At 40.0% G+C, this 27,053-nt stretch overlaps 1 protein-coding gene across 2 annotated transcripts in view; it reads right to left on the bottom strand.

Moving 5' to 3' along the window:
* Positions 1-27,053, bottom strand: part of MRTFA (myocardin related transcription factor A) — a 68,596-nt gene that overhangs the window by 15,937 nt on the left and 25,606 nt on the right. For both annotated transcript variants that reach the window (XM_031049915.2, XM_031049916.2), the window contains exon 2: positions 10,706-10,771. In XM_031049915.2, coding sequence (XP_030905775.2) covers positions 10,706-10,771 — 66 coding nt within the window. The remainder of the gene's footprint in view (positions 1-10,705; positions 10,772-27,053) is intronic.

Raw genomic sequence — 27,053 nt, 5'->3', positions numbered from 1 at the left:
CATATTCCAACCTAGGCTTTATCAGCTTTTATAAAAGTGAATGGTTATTAAATAACACTTCTCAGGCCTATGATCCAGCCAGTTTGTCTTTTCTTGTGTAAATAAAGTGCATTAACATGTTCACTTGTGCTTGGCTCACAAACCATGAAAGGTCTCCAGACCTCCTCTGCAGAGCTGCTATCTAGCTAGCCATCCTTCATCTTCAATTAATGCTATGGACTAGACATACCAAAATGTAGAACTCTGCATTCTTTCTTTGGTTTTGCCCAGTACTTCTCAGCTTCTCCCAACACTGTGAGTCCCAAACCTGTCCTCTTCACAACCTCCTAACTTGCAAGTTTAATAAATATGCACAGTTCTCTTGTTTAAATCAAATTATTGAAAATACTGAATAGTATCTATCAGACACTGACCTTCTCTCTCCCCACTCCACCCAAAAGCCCTACTCAAGACATCCTCCCAGTCTATCACCAAGCCTTTATTCCAATACTGTTCTCTCATCAGCTACAACCACAGCTTCAAGTTGTCCCATCTTGCTTACAAAACCATCAAGTAAGCCTCTGTTAAGCAACTTACTGAACCCAAGAAGTGCAAAAAGTGTAACACCCTGACTTCCTGGGGAGGCAGTTCAACAAATATTTAGTGTGGTGGTAGGTAAATAATGAGCTCTTTATCACCCTCCCCCATGTCCCAGTATTTCTGCCTTGCCACTGATGCTCCAGTTGCACTCATACTGCACAAGAAGCTATACAAAGGAACTGTCACCATGAAATATCTCCAGCATTTCCCCAGGGCACTTGCCCCTCTAGTTAACTTGATTCGGCTTTGGCAGCAAAACTTTATGAGCCCCTCATGAGGACAGAGTGCTGCCAGAGAAAAAACAAACTTGCCAAACTACAACAGTCGTCTGAGCTGTTGAGAGTTTTTGTTTTCCACTGTATGCAGAAAACAATTCCTTTGTTTCTCTTCTACTGAGATATTGGAGAATGCAGAAGTAAATTCTGCAATGCCCAGTTTCAGTTAGTTGTACCTTTTGCCTGCCTGATTTTGTTTCTATATTGTATGTGCACAGTATTTTCATTATCAGTGAACTGCGGTTATACTTTCTGCCCTTGTTGCTGTACATAGGCCTGGGATAAAGCATGTCAGCCCTCAGTTATGCTGACAAAACCTTCTGTGAACTCAGATCACAGTTGTTTTGAAACAGTAATTTTAACTTGTATTGGTACACTGGTTTACAGCATGGTTCCACAAATAATAGTGTCAGCAAAGCTGAGCACAACTGCCCTGCCAAAGCCAGAAACAAGAGGCTGGGTTTAAGGGCAGTGCTGCAGCAGGAGTCCCCACATTGCTGAACCACGGCTCCTATGTCTTCAGATTGCCCCATTCACCTTAGGAAAACAGCCTGTTGTTACAAATGGCTGAACAAGCACTAAAAATGGCATAGTGATAGAAGGGATGACAGCATCATCAACAGGGTTTGGGATAGCACAGGCCAGAAGGTGCCCTTCACTGAGTTGTACATACTTTTGCCCCACTTGGACAACCATCTGGCAATCTGCAGCATTTACAGTTATAAGGATGAGCTTTACCCCTCACCCTTAAATGACTGACAGCAGGATGTGATTTTCCTGTCACAGATGGGCTGGCTATCAAGGATCTCATGAAATTCCTACCACATGCATCCTATTTTTTTCATATCTCTGATGCTTGTGGACCATTTTTATGCTTCATCACCAGAATTCCTGAAGCATTAGTATCTTTGTGGTCACACCCTTAGCTACCATGAGAAATCTCCCTGGAGATCAATGATGCAACTGTTTTGTGCCTCCACCCTGCTTCAAAAATGTTTGCAGCTATACACTGCAACTATTGTCCTTCCATCTAACCCCCCAAAACTGTGCAGCAGCACACAGGACCGTCTACAATCATGCAACCTTTCCAAACAGAGATGGAAGTTGCTACTCTTCACTTCAAAGCAATGTATTAATTCCTATAAAAGAGGGTTCAAAACTGCAATGCATGAGTTCAGTGTTCTACACTCCAAGCCACACTCTGAAGATGGCAATGTGTGAAGGAAGGAAAATACTGCTGCAAAGTTTCAGACTGGTGCTGCTATAAACAGACTGAATCAAGGCCCAGGAATCAACCCCAAATCTCCAGTTTAATAGCAGAGACAAAAAGCCAGGCAAAATGGGTCAGACATTTCTGTTCAGGGCTACCCTACAGTGTACAAAAGCAAATTTTAGCCTTGCAAAGCTTTCAAAGATATTCATGTGTAGATCTTCAAGTTCCTGTTACCTAGTGTGAGACATAAGTGGAATCAGAACTGAATTCAGTCACTTTAAGAACAAAACACACCAAGGGAAGGGGACTGATGAAACTGCTGAGAAAAAGAGGTAAAAATGTCTGTCTGTAGTCCCTGCATTTGCTTATGCAGCTGACAGAAGACACCAAGGTTTGCAAGGAACCAAACAAAGGGAAGAAAAGAAGGCAAAAGGATCTTCACAGGTCATCATAGCTCAACTGTCTGGTTTAGGAGAAGCTGCAAAACTTTCTGCAATGGGTAAGATCATTATTGTAGGCTCTCAGACATGTAGGCTGACAGAGGAGAGATAGCACATGAGCTATTCTTGGCCATGTTATCTACATCATCATAGACAGCAAGGTGACATTTTAACTGCAAATAAGTTGGTCAGGTAGCACTCAGTATTCGTAGAAAGGCTACAGCTAAATTTTAAATACTGAGTCAAGCATTTTGCTCTTTGGTTAGGTAAGTGTCTGAGGGAAAGGTAAAATTTTTCTTTGCTATGACAAAGAGAAGTTCGTGTCCTGTCCAAACCCAACCTCAGACACGCTGAGTTAATTCAGCGGCAGAAGGCCTTCTGCTGCAGCTATTCACCCCAGCTCCAAACAGAATTTTAGTTTCTCTCTTGTTTACTATACTTTCGTAAAAAGATGAAATAAAGTGCTGCAAATAGGCTCAACAACTTCCTCTGTCGGTTCAGGGTGGAGCTCCCACCCCATAGCATTTGGTGCATAACATTTGGCAAGAGACACAAAACTTGAATCACAGAGAAAGGCAGTTGGCATTTTCTTCTTCCCTTCATCTTCACCCCACTTTCAAAAAGCATTTCTCATAGCATGGAAGAAGACAGTATTCAAAAAACACAGTCACATGTACAGAAAGATCTGTCATCTTGCTAGTTGGGCAGTATCAGAAAGCAGTATGCTGTAGAAATGTGAAAATACACAGTTGAGAGAAAACAGAGCTCCACCAGCACCTTTTTCTCCTTACACAGCTCCAGAGAATTTCACATCTGGTACACAGACCTGATCATACTTGAGAATTCTTGCTGATGTAACACCCCTGGCATTGGTAAGCCCACCCCTTGAATTAAGGCTAAGATCTGAGTATTAAGTTAAAGATATGAAAAGAAGCCATAACTGGTAAATTGTGATTATTCACACTCCACAATATATAAACTCAGAAAAATTAAAAATTAACACTGACCTAAAAATAACAATCCAAATATTTTTATTAAGGTGAGAAATACTTCTCTGACCCCCTAACAAATGCAGCTTTGCCCTTCTATGACACCCTTCAATATCAGTGTCATTGTGGTTAAAGAATTATGAGTATTTCTAGTCTCAGAAGACGGCTGGATAAAGTTTCTCCTTCATGTTGCAAATGTCTGCCCTGCCAAAGAATGACATTACAGTTACAGTGCTACAGCTTTATCAAGTCCTCCCTATTACATGAGCCTGTACAGCATGCTGGCTCACGGAGCAACTTTTCCCCAGAACTACTACTTTCCAGCTCCCTGAACTGGCCTTGATCTGGCTGCCCAAGCAAATGTATAGGCAGGACTATGGTACCCTGCCCCAGCTCAGCTTAGCTCGCTATGGAGACGTGCACCATCTGAGCTACTTCCAACACCTGAAACAAGCACCTCTCCACAGCCCACATCCAGAACTCAGCAAAACTGTCAGTAACTTTATTACAGCAGTATCTCCCTTACGATGCTGCTGAAGATTTTCATTTAACTGTGTGAAAAGGCTCAAGTGTAGGTTTGTCACAGAAAAACATGCAAAATTATTGACAGAAAGTGCTAAGATTTTTTCAGGGCCCACATGAGTTAAACTCCAACAGATGTGTATAATTTCTCAGAAAGTTCATCCTCGTCAGGAGCAAAATGGAAACTGTCACCTATGGTAACAGTTATCAGATCTATAGGTGACTACAGCTTTGTGTCAAAAAACATTTACAGCAAGTGCAGATAATGTATAACCCACTCTGTCCATTGCCATTAACTCTTAGCATTCAGAAGATATTACCTAGATCCTTAAATGAAAAATAAAAAAGATAAAGCTTCATTACAATCAGGACTCTGCCATCTCCAAGCTGAAAAGGACAAGCTAGACAAGGAACTTCTACCAGGACCTGTTTGATCCATACATTCCTAAACCAGACTTCATGCCTGCTTCTTGGATGGATAATCACCCTTTGCAACCTCTTCTGACAACTTTATGGAGTGCCCAGGCTGGGGGAAGTGTGGGGCCATGAGAAGAAAAAGGAAAGACCATTCCCAGCCAACGAATGACTGTGGGAACACAAAGGGGAAAAAAAAGCTGTATTACATACCAGATTTTACTCCCCTGAATTATTATGTTTCTCTTGCAACTGGCAGAGTTAAATCTTTTATCATTGCAGGGATCAAGGACTAAACGCAGCCTAAGCACGGCCTTTTCTTTCTGCATCACAAAGGGCAAACAGCACAGTTCATTACTAACACAATGAGCTTTCCTGCTCAAACCATGTCTTATTAATCACAGATGTTATAAGCACATGGAAAATAATCACAGACAGCTATCTAAAAATATAAACAAACCAGGTGCCGTTATTAGGCCCCAGACAATAAGGCTGTCAGCTCAAATGCACAGACATCTCCACACAAGCCTCAAGGCTTTCAAATTGTACCTCAAGAGATCAAAGTCAAAAAAGCACCAAATAATTTCTGGGAAGCAAGTTACAGGTAGATGATCAATTAAAATAAAACCAGTTACAAATCTTTGTGTTACATGCCACAAACAGAAATACATCTGCAAGTGCCCTCTACAGCTCTTGTCTATTTTACAAACAAAAGCAGTTTTACAATACCTGCTTAGTGCTCCAGCCTTACTCTCAGAGCATAACATCAAGTATATCAAAAGTCTCACTGCAGCCTCTACATCTGAGGTCCCATTTTATACACAATGAACCAGGAAATAGCAAGGTTTCAGAGGTTAAATGGAATATTAAAGAAAAAGTGTTATTATTTTTAGATCTAAAAGACTTTACAGGTTTGGACATTTTATTAAACAAGTCTGGGAGTAATGATATTTACGGTCCGTAACTCCCTATCCTAAATGAAAGTACAGTTTCAACTTGGTTTTTGGAAAAAAAGGTATGAAAGTAAAGCAATTGCCAATGGGCTGAAGAGCAGACACTAGATGGCAGGGAAGTAAACATTCATATTTTTGTTTTGTTACCGTAAGTATATTCCAAAAACTATAGGGAACATCATTATAAAGACCTGATATGTAAAGCAGTGAGAGAATGATGGGAACATGTTACGCAGCAGAGAGCAGGAAGAGCTCTTCTGGGGTGTTAAAGCGAGTGGTTTATCTGCAATTCAAATATAACACACAGCAATCTTTAAATGTCAGCTGTGCAGCCACTCTGCCACACTTGTGAATCAGTAAACCTCTATATAAGCATAGCAGTTCACCTTCTAACCTAGCCTTTATGTGGAAAATTAAATATTACTGAAAGATTAAGAACTGCACCTGAAGTTAAAAGTCTATAGATATAACTTTAGAAACTTATAACTTACAGGTGGTAAGCATTTCACTTCCTGAAACTGATACCTCAAAGATCCTTGTTTTCTTTTGATGGTAGATGTGCTGGATGCAGAAGACCAGTTACAAGCTTTGCCTAGATGATGATCAATGCTGATATGCTGAAGCACAAACTGTGTTCTGTATCCTTAAATCACTTGCAGTAAATGGAAATTCCTTTTGAATTAATTATAAGCAATGTCTTACAGACCCCCAAAAAAAGCAAATACTGTATTTTAGTTTTATAACAAATACTAAATTTTATTCATTAACCTGACTGCTACAAAACAAATCTAAAAATGCAGCTAGTGATATGAGCAGCCTAATAAGATTATAACCATTAGGCCACCTACTCTATTACAGTCATTCTGAATTGTATGATGTGTTGCAATTGAAATATGGCACACTCCCCTCATGTAGTCCAGAGATAAAATACGCACTCCCTAGGAGGGTCTGAAACCAGTAGCACAAGATTCACAAATCCTGTATTATGAAATATGCTCATGCAACTAACAGGCTGCATGTCCAAGCAGAAAACAGCATCAGAGTGTTGGTAATTCAGACCTACAGCATGGGAACACCTCAGCATCTGTAAAAACAGTCACATTAGAAAACAGCACAAACTCCATTCTTTTTGGATTCTGTGGTGTTTGTTTTCCAGGATGCAGTATACCTGCATATATATTTTGTGTGAGCACAAAAACTGGCAAACACCAGATGCACTGGAGCGAAAAACAAACTCCTACAAATTCTCTGCATGTATCACAGCCTCACTCCTAGCTTTAAGTCCAGATGATGCCCTTTTCAAAGGCTGCCCTTTCAGACAGTCACCAAGCAGTGCTATAAAGCAACAGAAGAAACACGCCTAGAAATTATCTTACACTGTTTCACCTGGTTAGGTGAATCTGATGGTTACAACAACAGCCTTCCTGCTGGACTGTGCCGCATGACAACCTTTCATGCTTGCCTGTATTTTATGTCTGCAGCCAAGAGCCACAGATCACAATCCCAGTGGATAAAACAATGGGCATGTGAAGCTTAAACCTTGCAAAAGAGAAAAAGCACAACAGATTTTGCAAAGCAGAATAGTGCTTTATTCCCTAAATGTCTCTCCCCTAAAATTTTTTGCTGTTTTAGTTGAAGATACTTTCCACACATCTTTCTTCACCAATGCACATTAGCTACTGTTTTAGACATTCCTTTCAAGGGCGGAAAACTGGGTGTTTAATAACCCCCCAACAAAAACTTCAAATAGCTGCAACCTTTAAATTTGACACTGTAAAAACTGACAGCATCTAACTGTTCTTCTATGGCATGACAAAGAGTTGAGCACAGACAGCAGAATTTGTTTAGCTCTCATTTTATGAGGCCAAGAAGATGAAAATCACCTCTGCATAGCTATAAAAAATGCAAATATAGCAAAAAAGCTTGTCAGTTTGCACTATCAGAAAACAGGGCAAAACCTGAATAAATATGAAAACTCGGCTCTCTGTGCTTCTAAATACAGTCCTTCCAGCTCAAATCACAGGTATGTCAGATGCAAGAGAAGATTTGCCTCCCACCTCTTTCCTAGAGGCAATTGAGAATTTTAATCTTTAACTAATGAATCCTGCTACTAGTAAAAGGTTACACAAAGTGGTAACAGAAAAGCAAGAAGAATCACTGAAGTATAAACCCCCATTATTTTGAACCCCTGTCACTGCTTATAAATGTTTCATTTCTTATTATAATACACTAATCTTTTAGTAAAGCAAGCTCTACTGTAGGTGGCTGGTGGGTTGGAAAGGTTATTCAAGTGAGATTAAGTGTACTGGTTAAAAAAATGTTGAGACATTTGCCTTTCCTCTCTATCGTATAAACAAAATTCCACATGGGAAAAAAGTAAGCAATTCCCAGCTCTGCTGTGAACAAGCAAAAGAGAAGCAGTGTGATTCTCATTTTAACATGACACAAATGTGTCTCCTTCCACTCCTTTACAGTGTCCAAAAATCTTGTGTTGATGGAAGCCTAAAATAAAATTTCTCTTCCAGGACACTAAGCTGAATATAACACTATGTAAGACTTACACTGGAGTCAGTGGAACCAAAGGTACCAAAGTGAGCATGCGCACTAGGTAGCTTGTAATGTAATACAAAACCTTTCACTTTTATCACACTTGGTTAATGGATTTTTGCACATCTGTTTGGCTACAAGATCCAGGAACTGATCTGTATTAAAGGCAAATCTAACTGAACATGTAGATGTTCATGCACAGTAAGATCAAATTTGCATAGAAAAAACAGTTGATGCTGAGGAACTGACATCCACACTCTATGCGTAAAGGTGAAATGGGAGGTGTGGTGTCAGGCAAGTTACAGTCTCAATGCATGGACTGAAAGCCTATCAGCTGTAGGCAGAATACTTTCCTCTTTCATCCCAGTTTAATTCAACTCTCAAGCTTAATTTCATGGTGCAAAGCAACATACAGAAGGCAGGTGCAATTAGAAGTTTCACTTCAAAAGCACCTTCCTGACACAAGCTATAATGCTAATATAGACAGAGCCACAACTACTACAAGTCTTTCAAGAGTGTGAAGGATCTCCAAACGAAAAATTAAGTCTAGAAGTCAATCAGCATTTCACATGGAAAAAGTGATCCAGCTCATTTATTTTAACACCAAACTATCCTCTAGATTCCCACTTTTATATTTTTGTTCAGTCAGCATGAAGGGCTGTGTGGGGCTTGGTTCCTAACATACTCAAGGGGGAGACATGGGGCCCAGTACAGCCATGTTTAGTAGTAGATGACAGAGAACAGGATTAAGTACCTACGTGTTTCCATAGATGGGGGTAGAGGGCAGACTGATGAATGGACAACTTGCATATTGCCAGTAGTAAGTAAAAATGTCTATTCTGAACTGTTGAAAGTAGAAGCAAAGCTGTTGGGACTCTGCAATGCCTTCAAGAAGAACACGGCCCCTAGTCATCCTATGTATTTCTCAGGTTAAAAAAGGGACTTCTGCTTTAAGTATCATAATCATTCTCACATCTGATCTTCTCATTAAAAATGGCCCAGACAAATAATATTTCAACCATTTCCCTATGTGTAGTTATTTCTAATTGGCAGGTATGGGGAAATGATACCATGACTTGGAAGAACTAATTCCAAACCATGTTTAAAACAGATCTACTAAAGTAGATTTTCTCCACTGGAGAAAAGGTCTTTTCATGTGTCACCAGTATTTTCACAATGATATTTCACTGAGCATTCTTCCTTGGTCCAACATAAAACCCACATGGAAGAGACTTAAATGAAGCAACAAGGGGCACAAGTCTGCAAAGACTAATTATTTAGGCTGTATTTTAAGCAAATTTAAGACTAACTAATTACTCTGGGTGCCTTACTTGAATTACTTGCAAGGGCCCCATTTTCAAAGGACCCACAAAACAGACCCCTCTCAGGAATCACAAGTTTGGCCAGACACACTTTGAAGAAAGCCAGTACTAAACATACAGCATTTGCATACATACCCACCTAAATCAGGAGACCACAAAGAAGTCAGGAACATTTTCTTCTGGTAAGTATTATTAAAAGGGTACAGGCCCTGGGACACTAGTCTTTCATCCAAAAGTAAGTGTAATTTGGAGAAGCACGTATACAAATTCCCCAGGCAAAAACAAGACAGGCATGATGTACTACGTATCCAGACAGGACAACCTTTCCTTTTTTATTTGTTAAGAGAATTCTAAGTAGGGGTCTCAGAAACATCTTGGGCATTTCACTGCCTTCCAGTGAGCCACTTCAGCTGACAAGAGTGCTGTTGACAGTTTCTCTTCATTCAGAGGGAGTTGACAACAAGTCACATCACTGTGTCATATTACAGTGTACACCCCAGAAATAGAAGCGATGAGAAACACCTCATTACTATGCTGTTTTCAAGTAAGGCTTGTGAAATTGGGGAGAGGAAAGGTTTTTAAAAGAAAATGTACCTGATCCATTGCCTTTTACTAAAGCTGTTCAGTGAAAATGAGAGGACCTCAGAAATAAAACATTTGCTCTTTGGTCATATTTCAAGTTGTTACCTGTAAGTCATCTAGTCCAGAGGTACTAAAGCATGACAAAACGGTATGTCAGTTATCCTTTTGCATTCTAGGGGGAAGGAGGAAAAAAACAAACCAAACCAAAGCCCCAAAGTTCTCCAACACTAACCTGAAAATTAATATATTAAAGCTTAACATTAGGGTATGTGTTCACCCAGAAAATAAAAATTCCATGGCTCCATAGATTTTGCCTTCCCCTGCAGAAAGGGGAAGAGCTGATGCCCATAGGGCTCTTTCTAGATATGTTTTCTAGCTGCAAACATAAACAGGGCCCCTTGTAGGTTAACATCTTGTACCACCGCCTGTTTTCAGCTGGTTTACGGAATAAGTACATACTAAGTTAAAACTGGCGAAGAGTTCTGCAGAGCTGACAAACAAGAACAGAAACTGCAGAAGCAGGAAGCCTGTTAGAAGACTGATTACCAGCATGTGTCAAATATATAAGCCACTTCTAACATAGTATGTTCTCCATAGGACTGTTGTGCACTGTGATCAAATACAAATATTGTTTTCAAGTACAGTTATGTTTACAGCTATTACTGTCTTCCTCAGTACTGGAGATGGCCCTGTACCTAGTGCGCTAACACTTCAGATGGACCAAGTTGGGTGGGACAGGGTGGGGCTGTTACACATGATGTTTTTCATGCAGAAACAGAGAACCTGATCTTTCAAATCGTATGTGAAACCCTTCTCCTCGCAAAAACATGTATAAAAACACCAAGACAAAGAGTTTAAGTGATACTTACGCGGCATGATCCCTTGGCTCACCAGCTCCTCCCGTGTGCGTCGCTGCTGGAGCTTCAACTGCAGCACTGCAGGACAGCAGAGAGAGGGAAAAGAAGGAAACCCATCAGTGTAAGAAACAACTGAAAAGCCATCTTCAGGCACATCTTGTTTTCCTCTTTGGATGCCAAGGCAACAGCAAGCAGCAGAAACAAGAAGAGCCCACCTCCCAGCCCGCTCCCCTGCCCCACTGCAATTGAAGAAGTGGCTGTCAGCAGTCAGGTTTCCGTATTCTGCTGTGGGTAACAGAGAGGAAGTTGCACAGGGTCTTGGCAGGGTGATAAAAATCCACAAAGCCAGGCCTGTTTCTCAATTCTTTCTAGAGCACCAACTTCTTTCCAAACCATTAAGATGAGAAAACAAACAAAGAGAAACACCGGCTGACAGTCCTCCAATAAGCACCAAGTGACAGCCCAGCTGCTAATGCTTCCTGAAAACTCTAATTACCATGTGCAGATTAAATTGATATGACAAAATTATTGGTCATTACTTTAAATTACAAGGCTGATTTCCTTCCTCAACTCAGAATCATCTTGTGAAAGTGAAATACCACGGATATATCCAAAAGCACCCTTATTCTGTAGCAAAAGGAATCCATCATCACTAGAATTTTTCCTAATTATTTTAGCATAACAGAACATACACATGACATGTGTGAAATACATTTTATTTTTCTCTAATGCAAATCTCTGGAATAGTCATCATTTTAACATGTAGATTATAACAGCAGTTCCCCTTTAAACTATACAATCAAAGCAACATTCTAGAGATTGTTCTTACAGCCAAAGACAGTTTCTATATGCAAGGGACCTCTCAAAACTGAAGTAAAAAAACATCACATGAATGTGCGGACACACACATATATCAATTTAGGACAACCGGAGTGAGCATCAATAGATACTGAATCCCATTTGCAATCAAGCTCAAGCTCCTAAGTATTCTCAACATAAAATAAAATTAATGGCACGGCATCTTCCCTGTTTTCATTTCTCTTATGTCTGTGGTGCACTCAGCGTAAGACAAGTCCACACAAAAGTAGTAGAGCCACCCGAGCGCAAAACTGCTCCAACGTCTAACTATACAATCTCATTATAACCCTTATGCTTCCTTTCTCAAGTACTTCGTTTGTCCAATACATTAATCTCATACATTATATCCAAATTTATACTGACACTCCCTAACATAGGGATCAAAGAAATTTAAGGAGAGGATGCCACTTTGTCTATTTACACACATCGTCATGCATTACCTGTTTCCTTCAACTTCCCATTTGCAGTTTGCATTTGACTATAATACATCTTTGAGTGAGGGTTCTGGTCTGTATGAACTTAACAAGGGATCCATTCTCTTCCTTGGTTGTTTGCACAGCAGCTAATCAGCCTCACTAAAATGCACACTTGAGTTCTTACTTGGATTTTTCTAGATCCCACTGGCTCTTGATGTACCGCTTATGACAGAATATACTTCCTACCTGTGGACGGACTTGTGTGAGCACAGTGTACAACCAAGTCACCTCTCTTCTGCTTCCTAAACCTAACTAGGATTTCTTAATATATGCATCCTGGGCAGAAAACTACTGCCTTTAGTACAGAGAAAGGAGAGAGTGAGGGAGAGTGTGCAGAGAGCACCATGCTAATTCTGTGTGGGATCAGCTAAGAGCCAGAATGAGGAGGAGGGAACACAGGAGAAGGAGCAGGCCCTTTGTTTGGCCATGAAACTGCAAGCAGAAGTGGCAGTCCCACACTTTTCCTCTCACCCAACATGCGATCGCACTCCTACTTCTGTGCTAGTGTGAGGGCTAATACAGTATCATAGCTGGCCTGTTCACAGAGCTCTTTATTTGCTGGATTTGTTTGAGGTGATCAAAACCCTCATCAGGTGATGACACATCTACAAAAGAATTTGATCTAACAGCTCGCTGCAAGAGTTGAATCTCTCACTCACCACATCATCTCTAATGTTCCCTGACTGGTGGCTGGACTCAATGACACAATAGACAGCACAGCCCAATCAAAACTTTGTGTCTCATTAGTGAGTTGAAGAGGATGACTGTATATCCAGGTATTTGTTAACACTAACATAAGGTGGGTGGGAGACATCATCCTTTCAGCAGCTGTATGCCACTGATTTCAGCCCTATTATGTAACGGCACATTAAGTCTCTGGCTGTATGGCATTATTTCCACTAGTGAGCCATTTCAGGGACTCATTTCCATACACTAAATTAGCACATATCGCTAAATTTATACAAGCAAGGCACAGACCTATAGCATTAAGCCCATCTCCCCAGCTTTAAGTGCAGATAATCTCATAATTACTTGTGCCTTCCCATTTACACATCTAGCAATGAGTGTTAGCCCTTTTTGCCACTTTGCTATTTACTCACTAGGACCAACTATTTTTCCTCCCATTTCCAACTATACCTACAATTTACCTTTCACCTCAGAGTCAGGGATTTTAAGCTAAAAACTTGCTAATGTGGGTGTGGCTGACATTTTTTGCTCCTTGGTTCATAACTCTGCCCTCACCTGTATTTATGCACATTTTGCACAAACTGTCCATAGTTTGCTTATATTATCTAAACAATTTTCCATTTCTTAAATGTCATTATTTATGCCTCCACTAATCTTTGCTCCATTCGCACTGTTACCATCTTGAATTTGTTTCCAAACTCCACTGGGCTGATCCCAACTAGAGACATTTTTCTGCTTTCTTGGATTACAGTCAGTTCTTAATCCATCTGAGCAGTCCTTCATTAAATTCAAAGGTATTTTTTAAACCCAAAATAAATATACCATGCTACTAAGTTGAAGATGTTATAAAAGTGTTATAACACCCAGACAACACCTCTAGCAACCAACATTCACGTATCCAAATAACAAAATTGCATTTGAGCAGACTTGTTTTCACAAACTGAAAAGCTCAATAGTGTGATTATACTGCTATTCTTATACCATCTAAATTCTTTATCAAATTTTCCATAGTATTTTTCCTGGAACTGATACCAGATGAGCCACTCTTTACTCACATACCCTTTTTCAGTAGTGATGCAAAACATTGCTGATCTTCAGCTCTTCTGAAGTCTCTCCCAGCTGCTCCCAGATTTATTAGAAATCGGTCTCAGCCAGACAGCTAGAGACTTCATCAAATGACTTTAAATTCCCTTCCTGAGTTCAGCTTCCCTTATGAATTTTCTAAATATATCTCATTTCTATATCAGTTACCATCTACTACCCTTTTTCTCTAGCCATAATATGCACCTTTTATTTTTAAACACCGTGTCTCCTCACAGCAAGAAACTAGCAACTGTCCAGAGAACTAAGCTGGAGAATAGAAAAAAGGTCATTTTCAGGATACTTTTAATAAGTAGTAAGTAATTCCTGGGATTTCTGAATACATGTACAAACATATTAAGCACAAATTATAATCAGCACATGATGCACTTTTTTTCCAGTACAGCTTACTTTTGTGGCAGGGAGGAGGGCAACAAGGATTACCTCAGTTCACTTCTGAATTCATTTTGGCTTAAATAAGTACTTGGAGTTCCCAATGCCATTTCATATATTTAGGAGATCACCTGTTTACGTGTGCAAGTGTGTGAATCCTATATATAGATTAACAGATGTCCCAAGCACCAATCCAAGGCTGTTGTACATGGAGCTCAGCCAAAGGTCTAGAATGACCACAGAAATTCAAAGTTACTCAGGCTGGAGTACCTTTCAGTCACAAACCAACAATTTTCTGCTCCTTTCTCCCTGTATTTGGCATTAAAAATAATTTTCAAATTAAGAATAAATCAGGTCATACAAAGGAGAGTATATGTCTGCAGGCTTGAAAGTAAGTTCCATACTGGTACCCTTCTGCTCACCCCTTTCATTCAACTTGTGACACAGTCTGTGTAACATTCTGAGGGCTTTGTATGCCTGTCTGATTTTCCCACTTGACACTGAGCATTATTTATTTCACAAATAAGAAAAATTCTGAAATACAAAGTTTGAACAACGTTTTTGTATTTCTAATGAGCTATTCCAAGAATTAATAAAATATTCCAGAGAAATGTGGGAGCTGGTATAAAGGGCTGCAGTCAGCAGTTTAAGAGGAGGGGTAGAGAACTGAGGAGGGGCAGTGCTTTAAGATACAAATAACATCAAGGTACAGCTACTATCGACAGAGTTACACTGTCAGTGAGCTACAGCAAATCATGATTATTTTTTATTTCTCTTGTCATAAAACTGCCTTAATAGAGAGACCATAGATCTATTACAAGACCAGAGCCTACTTCTGCCTACTAATGGCTGGTGGCAGCTCACAGCAGTATATGCTTAATGCATACAGAGGCTGCACGGATATGGACACTTTCAGGACACTTAACAACTCCAGTTGTAGTCCCAGGGTGCAGTAGTAGTAGGCAGTAGCAAGAACAAATATTTACGATGAGCTAAGTTGTTTTTTGCAGCTCGTCATCTAAATCTGCATTGGCATGCCTGCCTTTCCACATAGATCTCTGAAAGCCCTTCTATTTCTAAACCACACTTGGAGTTCAATAGTGTGACTAGACCTACTACAAAAAAATGAGACTACAGACTCTGCATCTCAGCACTTTAAGAGAAAAAAAAAAGTAAAGTCTCATTTTAAGACTACATCACATACCAGGTCAGGTTTATGAAAAAAAAAATCTTAAATATTCTGCATTTCTTGTTTCTTGAAAGCTCGTGAAAAGAAGCAAACAGCTTTGAACTGCAGCCTGTGGTGAGGCTCTATGCATGTTATATTGCATACAGATTTACTGCAAAAGGGACTCTGCTCACATCTCTACAAAGCCTTTTCAGGAATCCCAAATGCTACTCAAGGTTGCCCAACCAAGGTAATGGTTAGCACAGCCATATGGTGGATTACAACAGAGACAGCACAAGCAGTAGTTCAGAACAGGAAGAGAGGAAGGCTGTTGTAGCCAAATGAAACCTTATAGAGGAACTGAGGGAGGCAGAACTCCCTGGAATCTGGCCTGGGATACCCATGCAAAAAAGGCAAGTGCAAGACAAAAACCACATATTAACTAGATAGGCTGTATGCTCAGACACGATTTATCGATTTTGTAAATTCAGTGAAAGCAGTCTGCTTGACAGAAACATTCATCCTTGCAATCCAATCAATAAGCCATGTGATTAGAAAGAGAAACTACCAAAGAACAAGTGACATTATAGCCTAACTTCATTATCTAAGCTGAGGAAAGTGCAGGCGTAAGTAAAATCAGTAAAAAGCAAACTATGCTCTCTATGCTCATATGGGGTCACAGTCATTTCTTTGCACACTGTTCAGCACCTCTGCATATCCCATTTGAAAGTCCTGTGCTACAGCATCCACTTAACTCCACAAGAAAGCATGAATATTGTATAAACTGGCATGGAAACCTGCCAGTTAGCTCATAGCTCCTCCACCTTTCAGTAGCAATGGAGATTTTTTAAGAGAATTTTCATTGGCCTGGCACTGAGCAGGTCTGACTGGGTTTACTTTGTGAGGGTCAGAGACCACTGCCCGAGGAAACATGGCACTAGGGCACCATTTGCAGCTGACACATATTTTTCAGTCTTTCAGTACAATGTGTAACACCATTAGATGAAACCAACAGCCTATATGCAACCAACTCACTTATAATATGCAGCCATAAAAAACAACTTTGACAACATGGGATATTGCTGAACAAAATCATCACAGCTGTTTGTGGAGAACTGGGGCCTCTAACTGAAATGTCACAGTACCATGTAACTACTGCTCTGATGGGTGAAGACACCTTTCCACTTATCACTTGGACAGTAGCAGCCCTTCTAATTACATTGAGAAGATAATGTTTTCCTAGTTTCTGATTAAATAGTCACACTTGACCAGTATCAATGCCAAATTCAGCTTTGGAATATGCAGCACATCAGCCATTGTTTTCATTCTTTCAGTTATAGCCTACATTTATGACTGAGTTCAGTTCCTTGGAGACAGACATGGTGTAAAAACCCTCCCCTCACACTAAAACTGGTTTGTGAGCATTTTTCAGCTATGCCTGCTTACAAAACAAATGTTGACTCACATTAGCCATTTCATGCTTCAGCAAGAAGCCAGATTAGATTCTAGTTCATACACCAGCAAGGGCAACATCGGCTAAACTCCAGTTGCAACACCTTTCTGTACAGAAGCAGCAAAAGGTGGTTAGGCTTACCAAATCTTTTGTAGCATATACAAGATGCTGTAAGAAAAATTCAGCTCTCATCATTTGTGATCAACGAGTGAGTATACAGTGGTCAAAATTAATTTTGAAAATAACTCAAATTCCTGAGGTCGATGACATATTTTTGTCAGAGCTGTGTTTTTCTGGCGCCATCAACAACACCCCCCATGTCACACAGACTGTGCTAGAATGGGGTTACCAACAAAGAAAAGCCAACTTTTCGTGCCCTTTTTAAAGGCAATTTTCTGAGCCTAACAGCATTTTAATCCATGAACTGCTGATGGGGAATACGTGCTGGCTTTGCATTTAAGCAGACTGTGCAGTTAACAGAGAAGCATTTAAGTGAAACAGACTGTAAATGACACCCAAACTGCTGGGATTATATGACAGTTTGCTACCCTGGGAAGGGGATGCCAAAAAATCATGTCCCTCTGTGGGGTGAAGGAGAAGCAGCGGATACACTGTTGATCCTCACAATTTGCAAGCATCCACTGCATTGTTTGTATAGCAGCCATACAGCTCTATTCATCTTAATGCATTTTAAAGAATTGCTTGGAGCAAGCCTGGGAAAAAGGACAGTTAAGCAGAAGTTTATTTCTTTACTATTTGAGACTATCTCACATTCCACTACCTCTTTTCTCTACTGCAGCCACAACAGCTACTATTAAAATGCAGGCAGTTTCCCCAGCTCTTCCTTAGCAACCATACTGCAGAGAAAATGGAGTTTGAGAGGGTGAAGAACAGAAAGAGAATTTGTTTTGGTCTCTTAAAACTGTTACAAGAACCTTTCACATTAGAAGCAAAAGCCACTACTTTATATTCATGCTGTGGTCTTCTCTTTATGAGAAGTAGGATTGGGATGACTGTCCCTACACTCAAGACGAGGTCTGTGGAGCAGATCCTGAACAGGAAACAAACCAGGACCAGGAGTGGCTCCCTACTGCAGGTCACATGAAAGATGAAAGTGGATTTCTTGAAAGAAATCTTAGCAGAAAATTGCATGTTCTGCTGCAACAGGTTTAGATGTGCAGGTATCTCACACCAGTTTGAGGAGCACTGATAAATTCCTTACCCAGCTATGTCCAACACAGATGACTTCAGGTACAAAGCCAAACAGGATGTTTAATAAAAAAGCCACACAGCTGCATCCAAGGTAGATCCAGTAGAGAGGGCTTAAAACTTTTTTCACAATCACCTTTTATTTCTTACCTCCTTAGTAAGTTTTTGAGAGCATTAACAGTTTGTACATATGAGAATACAGGTACAGTTCTGCCTGATGTAGGCCTAAAACCTCTATCAAGAGATCCTTAAAAAACTGAACAGATCCTTCACCTCCAGAACAACAACTTTCAAAATATTTCACAGTAGATGTGCCAGTAATAATTCCAGGTTGTCATGTGGTCATGTAACACCAGGGTTGTTTTTCTCCATCCAGCAATTCCAAAAGCCTTCGGACTCTCAAATGCCCAGAAGCTTTTAAGAGCAGCTGGAAAGTACAGAAAACTATACAAAGCAACTGGTCATTTAAGAACACAAAAAGTGGAAGAAGAGAGAAAATTAACTACTCTCACTCTCGGGACATGAAGGGCTTGTTTCTTGATAAAATCCCACTCTTCAAAGCTTCTACAGCTCAGAATGCTCTTGGGTCATATAAAATCATTGACATGACAGACAGCTATGACACATGAAGGCATGACACACGCCTGCTGACAGACAAAATATACCGTCTATATGACTGTGTTCCACAAGACTAGTTTTGGATACTGGAAACAAAAAAGAACCCAAGGTGCAAGTCAGTAGCACCTTTTTGCTGGGACAATGCTGCTGGAAGAGAAATGTGAAATAGGAATTTTTTTTTTTATATTCTCAAAGGATGATGACATAGTTGCATGTATTATTTTTTAACAAGCCAATGTTATGAGGCATTAAATAGCTCTCTTAATGGAGACAGATAAATACAGATTCTTTGACATGGGTAATTTAGCAGAATCAAAGATCTCAACCTACAGAAGAGGCTCATCCCCAAAGAATACAGAATCAGAAGCAAATACACAATCAAAAGCAAAAGGATCTACTTCCATCCTCACATATTACCAAAATGTTGCTGGCTCACATCAGATTTGTCTTCTTTAATACTAAACTTTTTAAATCAAATAAATGTATTACTCCTAGTACACAGGTCTTTCCATTGAATGCATAAAAGCCCACTCTTATAATGAAATCTTACTACATCTAATAGTCCATTTCCGTGCTCACTGAAACTGTTAAAACAGGACTTTAAGAAATTAACCTGAAATACATCTAACCTGGTATATTTAGCAAGATATGCAACATGAAAAAAAAGCTTGGCAACAGGAAAAATTGGTTTGCTTTCTGTGCAGGGTACTGATTCTTATAAAACCATTCTGCCCCAGTAATACTGGTTAGATAAAAACTAAGCATGTGAATAACTAGGCACATACCCATATCTATGGAATTTGGCTACCATGCATGATTCAACAAGACGACCTGTAACAAAATGCCTAGGTGGAAAGGTCTACCTAAAATTGACACACCAGTACCATAACAGAAAATATTAGCTGTAATCAGTGCTTGCTGATGCCATCTGTATTTCCATTGTTACTATTTATAACTGGAAGAGGAGCTTTGAAGGGGTGAAAACAGAGAATTTCCCAACTCCCTGTGTAAACTTGAGTCACAGATTACTGATTTATAAATTTTCATGAAACAATGAACAAGGAGGAACTGACACTGCCCTTAACCACCTTGCAGAGAAGACCCTGGGAAGAAATTCTCCCAGATAATTTAATATGATGTGGCAGATGGCGACAAATGAAGGAATAAGAAGGAATGGGAAGATGTAACCCAATAATCAGAACTACAATGTAGATAGTACAAAAGGCAGTGTACTGTGATAGCACAAAAGGCAAGATACAAGGGAAAAACAAGTTTGAACCCTTTTCATTTTTTTCCTAGTAAAGAAAGAGGTACCTCTGCCTGTAATAAGAAAGAGCTCTAACCTTTCAGTTTTCCTCACATATGAGACATGAGAGTTGTTTATATTTGTTCTGAAAAATTATACAGAAGAAAAAAGAAAAAAAAACATGTCTGAAGATAGGTACATCAGAATATGAACAATTTTTCATTTTATTTAAACCTCTGAGTTCAAGGGATAGTATGTTTTTGTGTGCTTCTAATAAGCAGAAAAATATCAAGTCTTGAGACAGTGCCCAGACACATCCATAAAACACATGACTGGACATGTTTATAATACTAAAATTGATGTGGAAATCCTTCCATGCCTCTTCCATCAATAAGAGACATGGTCTAATGTTTTCCCTTCATAACTCACCTCCCATACTGCAATTTCTGCTACAGCACAGTGCTCCAGCATACTAACAGCCTCTCAAATCAAGGCCAAAAACTTCCTCAAATATTTCTCAGAGACTGCTGTTGGCCCAGTAATTCAGCCTTCCTTATGCCACAGGGCACCCTCTACAGATAGAAGAGTTCCCTTCACAGGAATCACCTAATGGTCAAGATACCACAGAACTTCTGTGTAACAGCTGGGATACCTTGACATATAGCTCTGTTTCTGGGTTTCCCACTTAAATGTGGAATAATTCTGTATTTCCAATACCATTTCAGATTCTTAACCATCTAAAGATGTTTGGTTTACTGAAACTAAATGCAAACGGGTCAAAGGTGGTTTCCCACAAATGGTACAAAAAAGGACTCAGAAGTATGCAAATTTAAACACAAAACCAGAAGTTCTTTAGAAGAAGTAATTAACCAGTTATATAGGAAACCTGGAAAGCTGCCCCTTCTCATTTTAATTTAGCTAGTTTGAGAATCAGCCAGCTTTAGTCAGTTGATTGTGCTGACAGTTATTTCAAGAGACATGGAACAAAAGTGGCTTTGCCCAACATGCATATTATATGCAAAATAAAGACTCGGAGTATTCTCTATACAGTTAGCATTCCTGCCACCAGCTTCTGTCGAAGCCCCAGCATCCTCGCTGAGCAAGCATTTCAGGTGGATGCGACAAGGAATTACTATATTTCTTTAATTCATGGTAGTGAGAAACATCTTTGCTGTTTTTCCAAAGACTGTGAAGAACACATGCCACAGTCATGGCATCTGAGGTTCAAATAAAGATCCCAGACTTGGTACTACAACAGTCTGGTACCTTCTGTATAGTTGAAGCACAATTTTATTACAATTTCATTTCTATTTGTAAAAAATTTACAAGCTATGGCCATCATATCCCTCTACATTAAAAAACATCTCCTTCACAGCACCCCAGTATTCCTATTACATACAAAAAACACACATCAAATTCCCTCAAACTCTTTTAAACTCTGATCATACAACACTGACCTACTAGTTTTTATTTTCTCTTTAGATATTTACTTTCTCTCAAAACTCTGAAGTAAAGATCTCCAGGACCAACTTTCTTGGGTTTTTCCACAAGGAAAGATCCACAGCATTGAAAACAAATCCAGCTATGAGGCTTAATGTGGTTCTTAAGTGCTAGCATAGCTATAAATATCTAAATAATATAATTCTGTGTAACAGGTCAATCAGCAAACTAAAAAAACCCAGCAGCCCAGAATGGCCTGCATGACCACTGACTTCAGACTGGTGGACAAATTCTGCAGATGTTTAAAATGCTGCTGCTGGCTCACTCCTCTAACTGAAGGACACAGAGGAGACTGCCGGCTCATTACACACAGTGGGTTCTCTCCAACTGCTAACAGAGGTGGGCTTTTCCTAATATACTGAACAAAAGCAAGTGAAGGGCAGACTCATTTCCTTTCTGTTGCTCCCTCCAGCAAAAAAAGCAGGGGAGATAGCTACGTGGTGACTGTGTTTGCAACCTCTGTAGTTAGATTCACTGTCACATGTCAGTCCTGAAGATACAATCCTCATTTTAAACTGCCTGCAGTCAATGTGACAGCTATTATTAGCAGCAGTAAAAGAAGTCTTTTAGTGAGGCACAAAGGTACTACTAGTTTAGCACCTACTTCTAAAATGTTGTCTTCCGCTTCTGAAAAGGGACAATTGGACATCAGAGCATGAAAAATGGTGTGAACTGCAAGAAGGCTTAGAAGGGCTTTCACATGTAAGTATAACACAGAAAGAGGCATGAAAGTGTAGGAAAGAGAAAGTGAAGAAAAACAGCACTAGAAAGAGCACTCACTAAAATAAGCAAGAAAACCCACAGCTGCTTGCAGGGACAAGTTACATGCTGCTTGTAATACTGATCAAAATACTCAAAGGGACTATGTACATCCTGGCTTCCAGCACTGCCGTGAAATTTGCATAGATGAGTAACCAAAGAACACAGAATCACAGAATCCCAAGGGTTGGAAGGGACCTCGAAAGATCATCTAGTCCAACCCCCCTGCAAGAGCAGGGTAACCTAGAGTACATCACACAGGAACTTGTCCAGGTGGGCCTTGAATATCTCCAACATAGGAGACTCCAAAACCCCCCTGGGCAACCTGTTCCAGCAACCTGTTCCAGTGCTCTGTCACTCTCACAGTAAAGAAGTTCTTCCTGATGTTAACGTGGAACCTCCTATGCTCCAGTTTACACCCATTGCCCCTTGTTCTGCCACTGGATATCACTGAAAAAAGCCTAGCTCCATCATCCTGACACCCACCCTTTACATATTTGTAAACACTGATGAGGTCACCCCTCAGTCTCCTCTTCTCCAAGCTAAAGAGACCCAGCTCCCTCAGCCTCTCCTCATAAGGGAGGTGTTCCACTCCCTTAATCATCTTTGTGGCTCTGCGCTGGACTCTTTCAAGCAATTCCCTGTCCTTCTTGAACTCAGGGGCCCAGAACTGGATGCAATATTCCAGATGCGGCCTCAAACAGAGACACTGCCACATTCAGTTCCTACAAAAAAACACCACTACAGTCTCCATGCATTTAATACTAGAGGGAAATGTAGCAGCATTAAGCTGGGGAAACTTCACACAAGGAAAGTCTGAAGCAGATCTCTTTCTTCTGTCACCCAGAGAGAAGCACTCAGACCCACCTCCAACAATCCATCTGGGCAGCACAGTGTTTGTGCCCTGACAAGTGGAGTGAAGTGACAAGTTTCAGTGAAGGTTATTAAACAGATGTTAAATGTGCAACAGAGACATTATGGAAAATACCCTCAGAACGATGTCAGGCCCATAAGCTGTCTTTCAGAATGGAGACCATGGATTGAGGTCTTTATAAGCATTGCTGCAACAGATGATCCCTGGCCCTACCATGGAGGAAAATCCATTATGGGCACTTCTACTGAAAACTTTCAAACAGGATTAGGTTCTCTGGGGTTTGTTTTTACAAAATATTTTCTTTACAGATGTTTATTTCTGAAAGGTATGAAGATGAGATTGTCCACAAAGCCTGGATTTCCCTAATTTTCACTGTCAATTTGGGAAAGAATCCATGTCTGAAAGCAATATATCCTCTTCCTTATTACTGACCTTCTCTCACATCTCTTGTTAGCTTCATCAGCTTTGTTTTCTTGGAAGAGCACTTACTATATTATATACATAATGAACTTTGACAGTAGGTCATTTCCACAGTTCTTCTACCCATCAAACTGAACATTGATAAGCAAAAACCATTTTGTAGTTTTTACTAGTAATCAACATTTGGAATGTACTTCAGCTATTGTGGGTAAGCTCTTAGTTTGGAGACATAATAGGTTAGTAAATTTTACATACCACCAGGAAAAAATATTGTATCTACTTCCACTAGCCTAAATAAAAGAAAACCATGAGTTTTGTTCCAGGTTAATGCCGTTCAGCAGACTATGCATCCACTTACAGGCCCCCTGCAAGAACATGATTTTCCCTAAGGGTTTTTGCATGTTTTCATTTGATAAACCTAAGCTATGTCAGGACCCATATCCCATTTTCTACCACAGGCTGCAGAGGTTCTTGCCAAGAAATGTGCTGCTTTAACATTTTGGATCAAAATTTATTGATGCAGCAGGTGACAAAATCAGTAATTCAATGCTCAGAAAAGACTGGGTAGATGGGAGTTGGCTCACAAAGTGAAAGACCTAAGCAGGCACTTATTTTTGGTATAGATATTCGATAAGTGTTGATCAATGACTTGCAGGTGTGACAGAACACTGAAAAATCTGAGGTGACTACTGACAGATCTTACAGATGATAGAAGTACCAAGATAAGATTTACACAGGAAACCTGATGTGGATCCAAAAACATGAGCAGAAACCACAACTGTCATTGACCCTTATCTTCTTTAGGCAGGAGAGTCACAATGACATCTGTCTGGCAAAGACTTTCAACAAGCATGTTAACTGCAGAAGTTGTTTCTGGATGCAAAACAGACAATCTGACCTTAAGTATCATAGTTTTGCTTTCAAAAAGCATCTGCTTTTCAGTTCCGGGGAAACATCAGTCATTTGCTGTTTAAAAGTATAACTACAGATATTTTCTTCTAAAAAAATTAACAGCAGCTAATTACCAAATAATGAATAATTTAAAAGCCACACAAATTTTTTCAAGCTTTATTAATATGTTTCCCAGTTGCTGGCATTACCACTACCCCAGCATCACTGCCACTGAATATGAAGCTCAGTTCAACTGTGAAAAAAAAATCAGTTGACAGGACAGGAAAGTACTTACTGCAGATTTTACTTGGTATCATTACTAGTTCAAAGTATTGCCTGCATAAATGATGTTGACAGCTGTACTCATCACACCACACCCAGTTTCTATTCCTTTTGTTTTCTGCATGTGTTGAGTCCTTACATCTTCTTGCTCTTGCAGGCCTGAATCCACAACTCAATTTCTGCATTAGTTCGTGCTAAAGAGAGTATTATAGTAGCTGGTTTTTGACAAATGAAGTAGAACACCGTGTGGTAAACAAGCTAGCCTTTCTCTGTCCCTCTCTTCCTCTTCCTCCTCCTCCTCCTCCCATTCCCAGAATGAAAATAGCTAGGGCTACAGCAACAGCTGGGGATCATTACACTGACAGGAATAGTTCAGTAAACTCCAAGAGAGAAAAACATGTCATATCCAAAAAACTAAAAACACATTAAGGCAGCAGGACTCCAGGGATAATGCTATGGCTCTCCTTCCACTGATAAGGACTGACTTATAAAACCCCTGGTCATTCAGTGTTAACCCTTTCCCTAAGCTTTTCACTCATGTCATAAAGTTAGCAAATACCCTTAAACACCTCTGCTTTTCACAGTTGAACAAGGCACACTGGGAATTAAGCAAAACTAAATTTAAATTACCATCTTACTGCCAACTTTGATCCACCTCACATTAATATATCATTATGTTTCCTTCATAACACTACCTAACTTTTAAGCACAGTCACAGTCATCATGCCACGCATTTGCAAACACTAGTCGCAGCACTAGGCTACAGGGAGTCTAATTACATTTGTCTGGTGCACCTCTGGATTTGCCACAGGAAGTGCCAGCACAGTAGCTCCCCATACTTTCAACATGGTTTTTATGTTTTTCCATATCAGAGCACTATTTATATAAATAACTCTGAATTGTGGGTCATATCTGGCCATAATACAGAGATGCGTCTGTTACATTTGTGACTGTTTTCTCATCTGCGTTACCCATGCATTTGCATGAGACACTGCTTTGACATCCCCCACAGTACCTTCAGGTCCACTCTGAAGTAGAAAGACACAGACCAATCTTTACATGAAAAGGTCACCCTATGTTCCTGTGGAGATGCCTCAGAGGCAGGGGCTGCCCTCTTGCTTGGGATCTCCTTGGTGTGGAGAGCTTCCGAGTCTACTCATGCAGGTTCTTCTGCCCTCTCCTGGGAGAGGAATGGCCACTGATCAGCTCTAACTGGCCAGTGGCATTTGTGACAATAAGGTCTAGGTCACTCATGAAGAAAGCTGTATGTTAACAAGCACTTGCATGACTCTTGATCTCTTCAAAGTACTGAACAGATATTAATAGTTTAATCAAAGGCTAAGCTAACTCAAATTACCTCACATTTGCTGTGGACTAAGAATGTGCACACAGCTACAGCAGATCGGATGGCATGCAGGAACTTGTTCGTGTGTCTGGCCCCTGAGACACAAATCTTGGAAAAAGACAGGTGAGTTTCAGTGTCACCCCCTGAGTCACATTTTTTAAGGGAGGACTTGACCCCAAAAATGTGTTTCATTTAAGAGCAATGAATGAAGAAGTGGGAAAGTTGGAATTTACTGTTGAAACTTATTTGTGGAACTACTTAATTCTAAGCTAAATTAACATGAATGCTAACTGGTTTTTAAGTAGCCTTCTCTCTTTGTATCTCTTATGAGGGGCTATCATACTGTTGTGTTGACTGGTCTAGAAACTGCAAACTGGGCTCTGGTATTTGAAAACTAAATCATTCCAAGGCATTCTTGAATAGAAAACATGTTTATAGATTCCTGAATTCTAGGAATTTTACAAATAACTGCCCCAACACATACTTTTAAAAATACAAGCATATGGTTTTTGACTTCCCCATGTCAAATCCATTTCTATGTGGAAAAGATCACCAGTTCCCAAACTTTAATGTCAAGTCCCAGTTAAAAAGCAAAAAAAAATCAGATTTAGGAGGCCATCTGTTTTCTAGAAGCAAGGAAATAAAACAAAGTCTGTTCCAGATAGCTGCTTCTCATGAGATTCATTAAGGTATGAGCACTGTCGGTGTAATAAAAACGTCCCTTATTTGCCTGGCTTTATTAAGAGGAGAAAGCAGACCAGCACCCGTTCACCTGTGTGTGGTAAAGAGTGAGGAAGAGAAATGCATTAATTTAATGTCCCAACTGATAACAAAACTAAACCGTCCCATTTTTAGGGTACTACAATCATTATCGTTTCAGCTGAATGCTAATTCTGCACTTGAAGAGCTTCCTTAAGGTTTTACACGAGTGCACCTGCTTCTCCACTGCCTGTAAGATTTGGCCCTGGAAAACACAGCGCATGCTACAGCATAAATACAACAGGCACGCCTAGACTGCAGGAGACTTGAACAGAGCAAAGCTAAAGGGTTATTCTTTTCTCTTCTGAAATGACAGATGCTGGAAGCACCTATTTCTCTTCC

The sequence above is a fragment of the Melopsittacus undulatus genome, chromosome 5, assembly GCF_012275295.1.
Source record: "Melopsittacus undulatus isolate bMelUnd1 chromosome 5, bMelUnd1.mat.Z, whole genome shotgun sequence".
Taxonomy (NCBI): domain Eukaryota; kingdom Metazoa; phylum Chordata; class Aves; order Psittaciformes; family Psittaculidae; genus Melopsittacus; species Melopsittacus undulatus.
The sequence above is the reverse complement of the archived record's forward strand: the minus strand, read 5'-3'. Positions and strand labels throughout refer to the sequence as shown.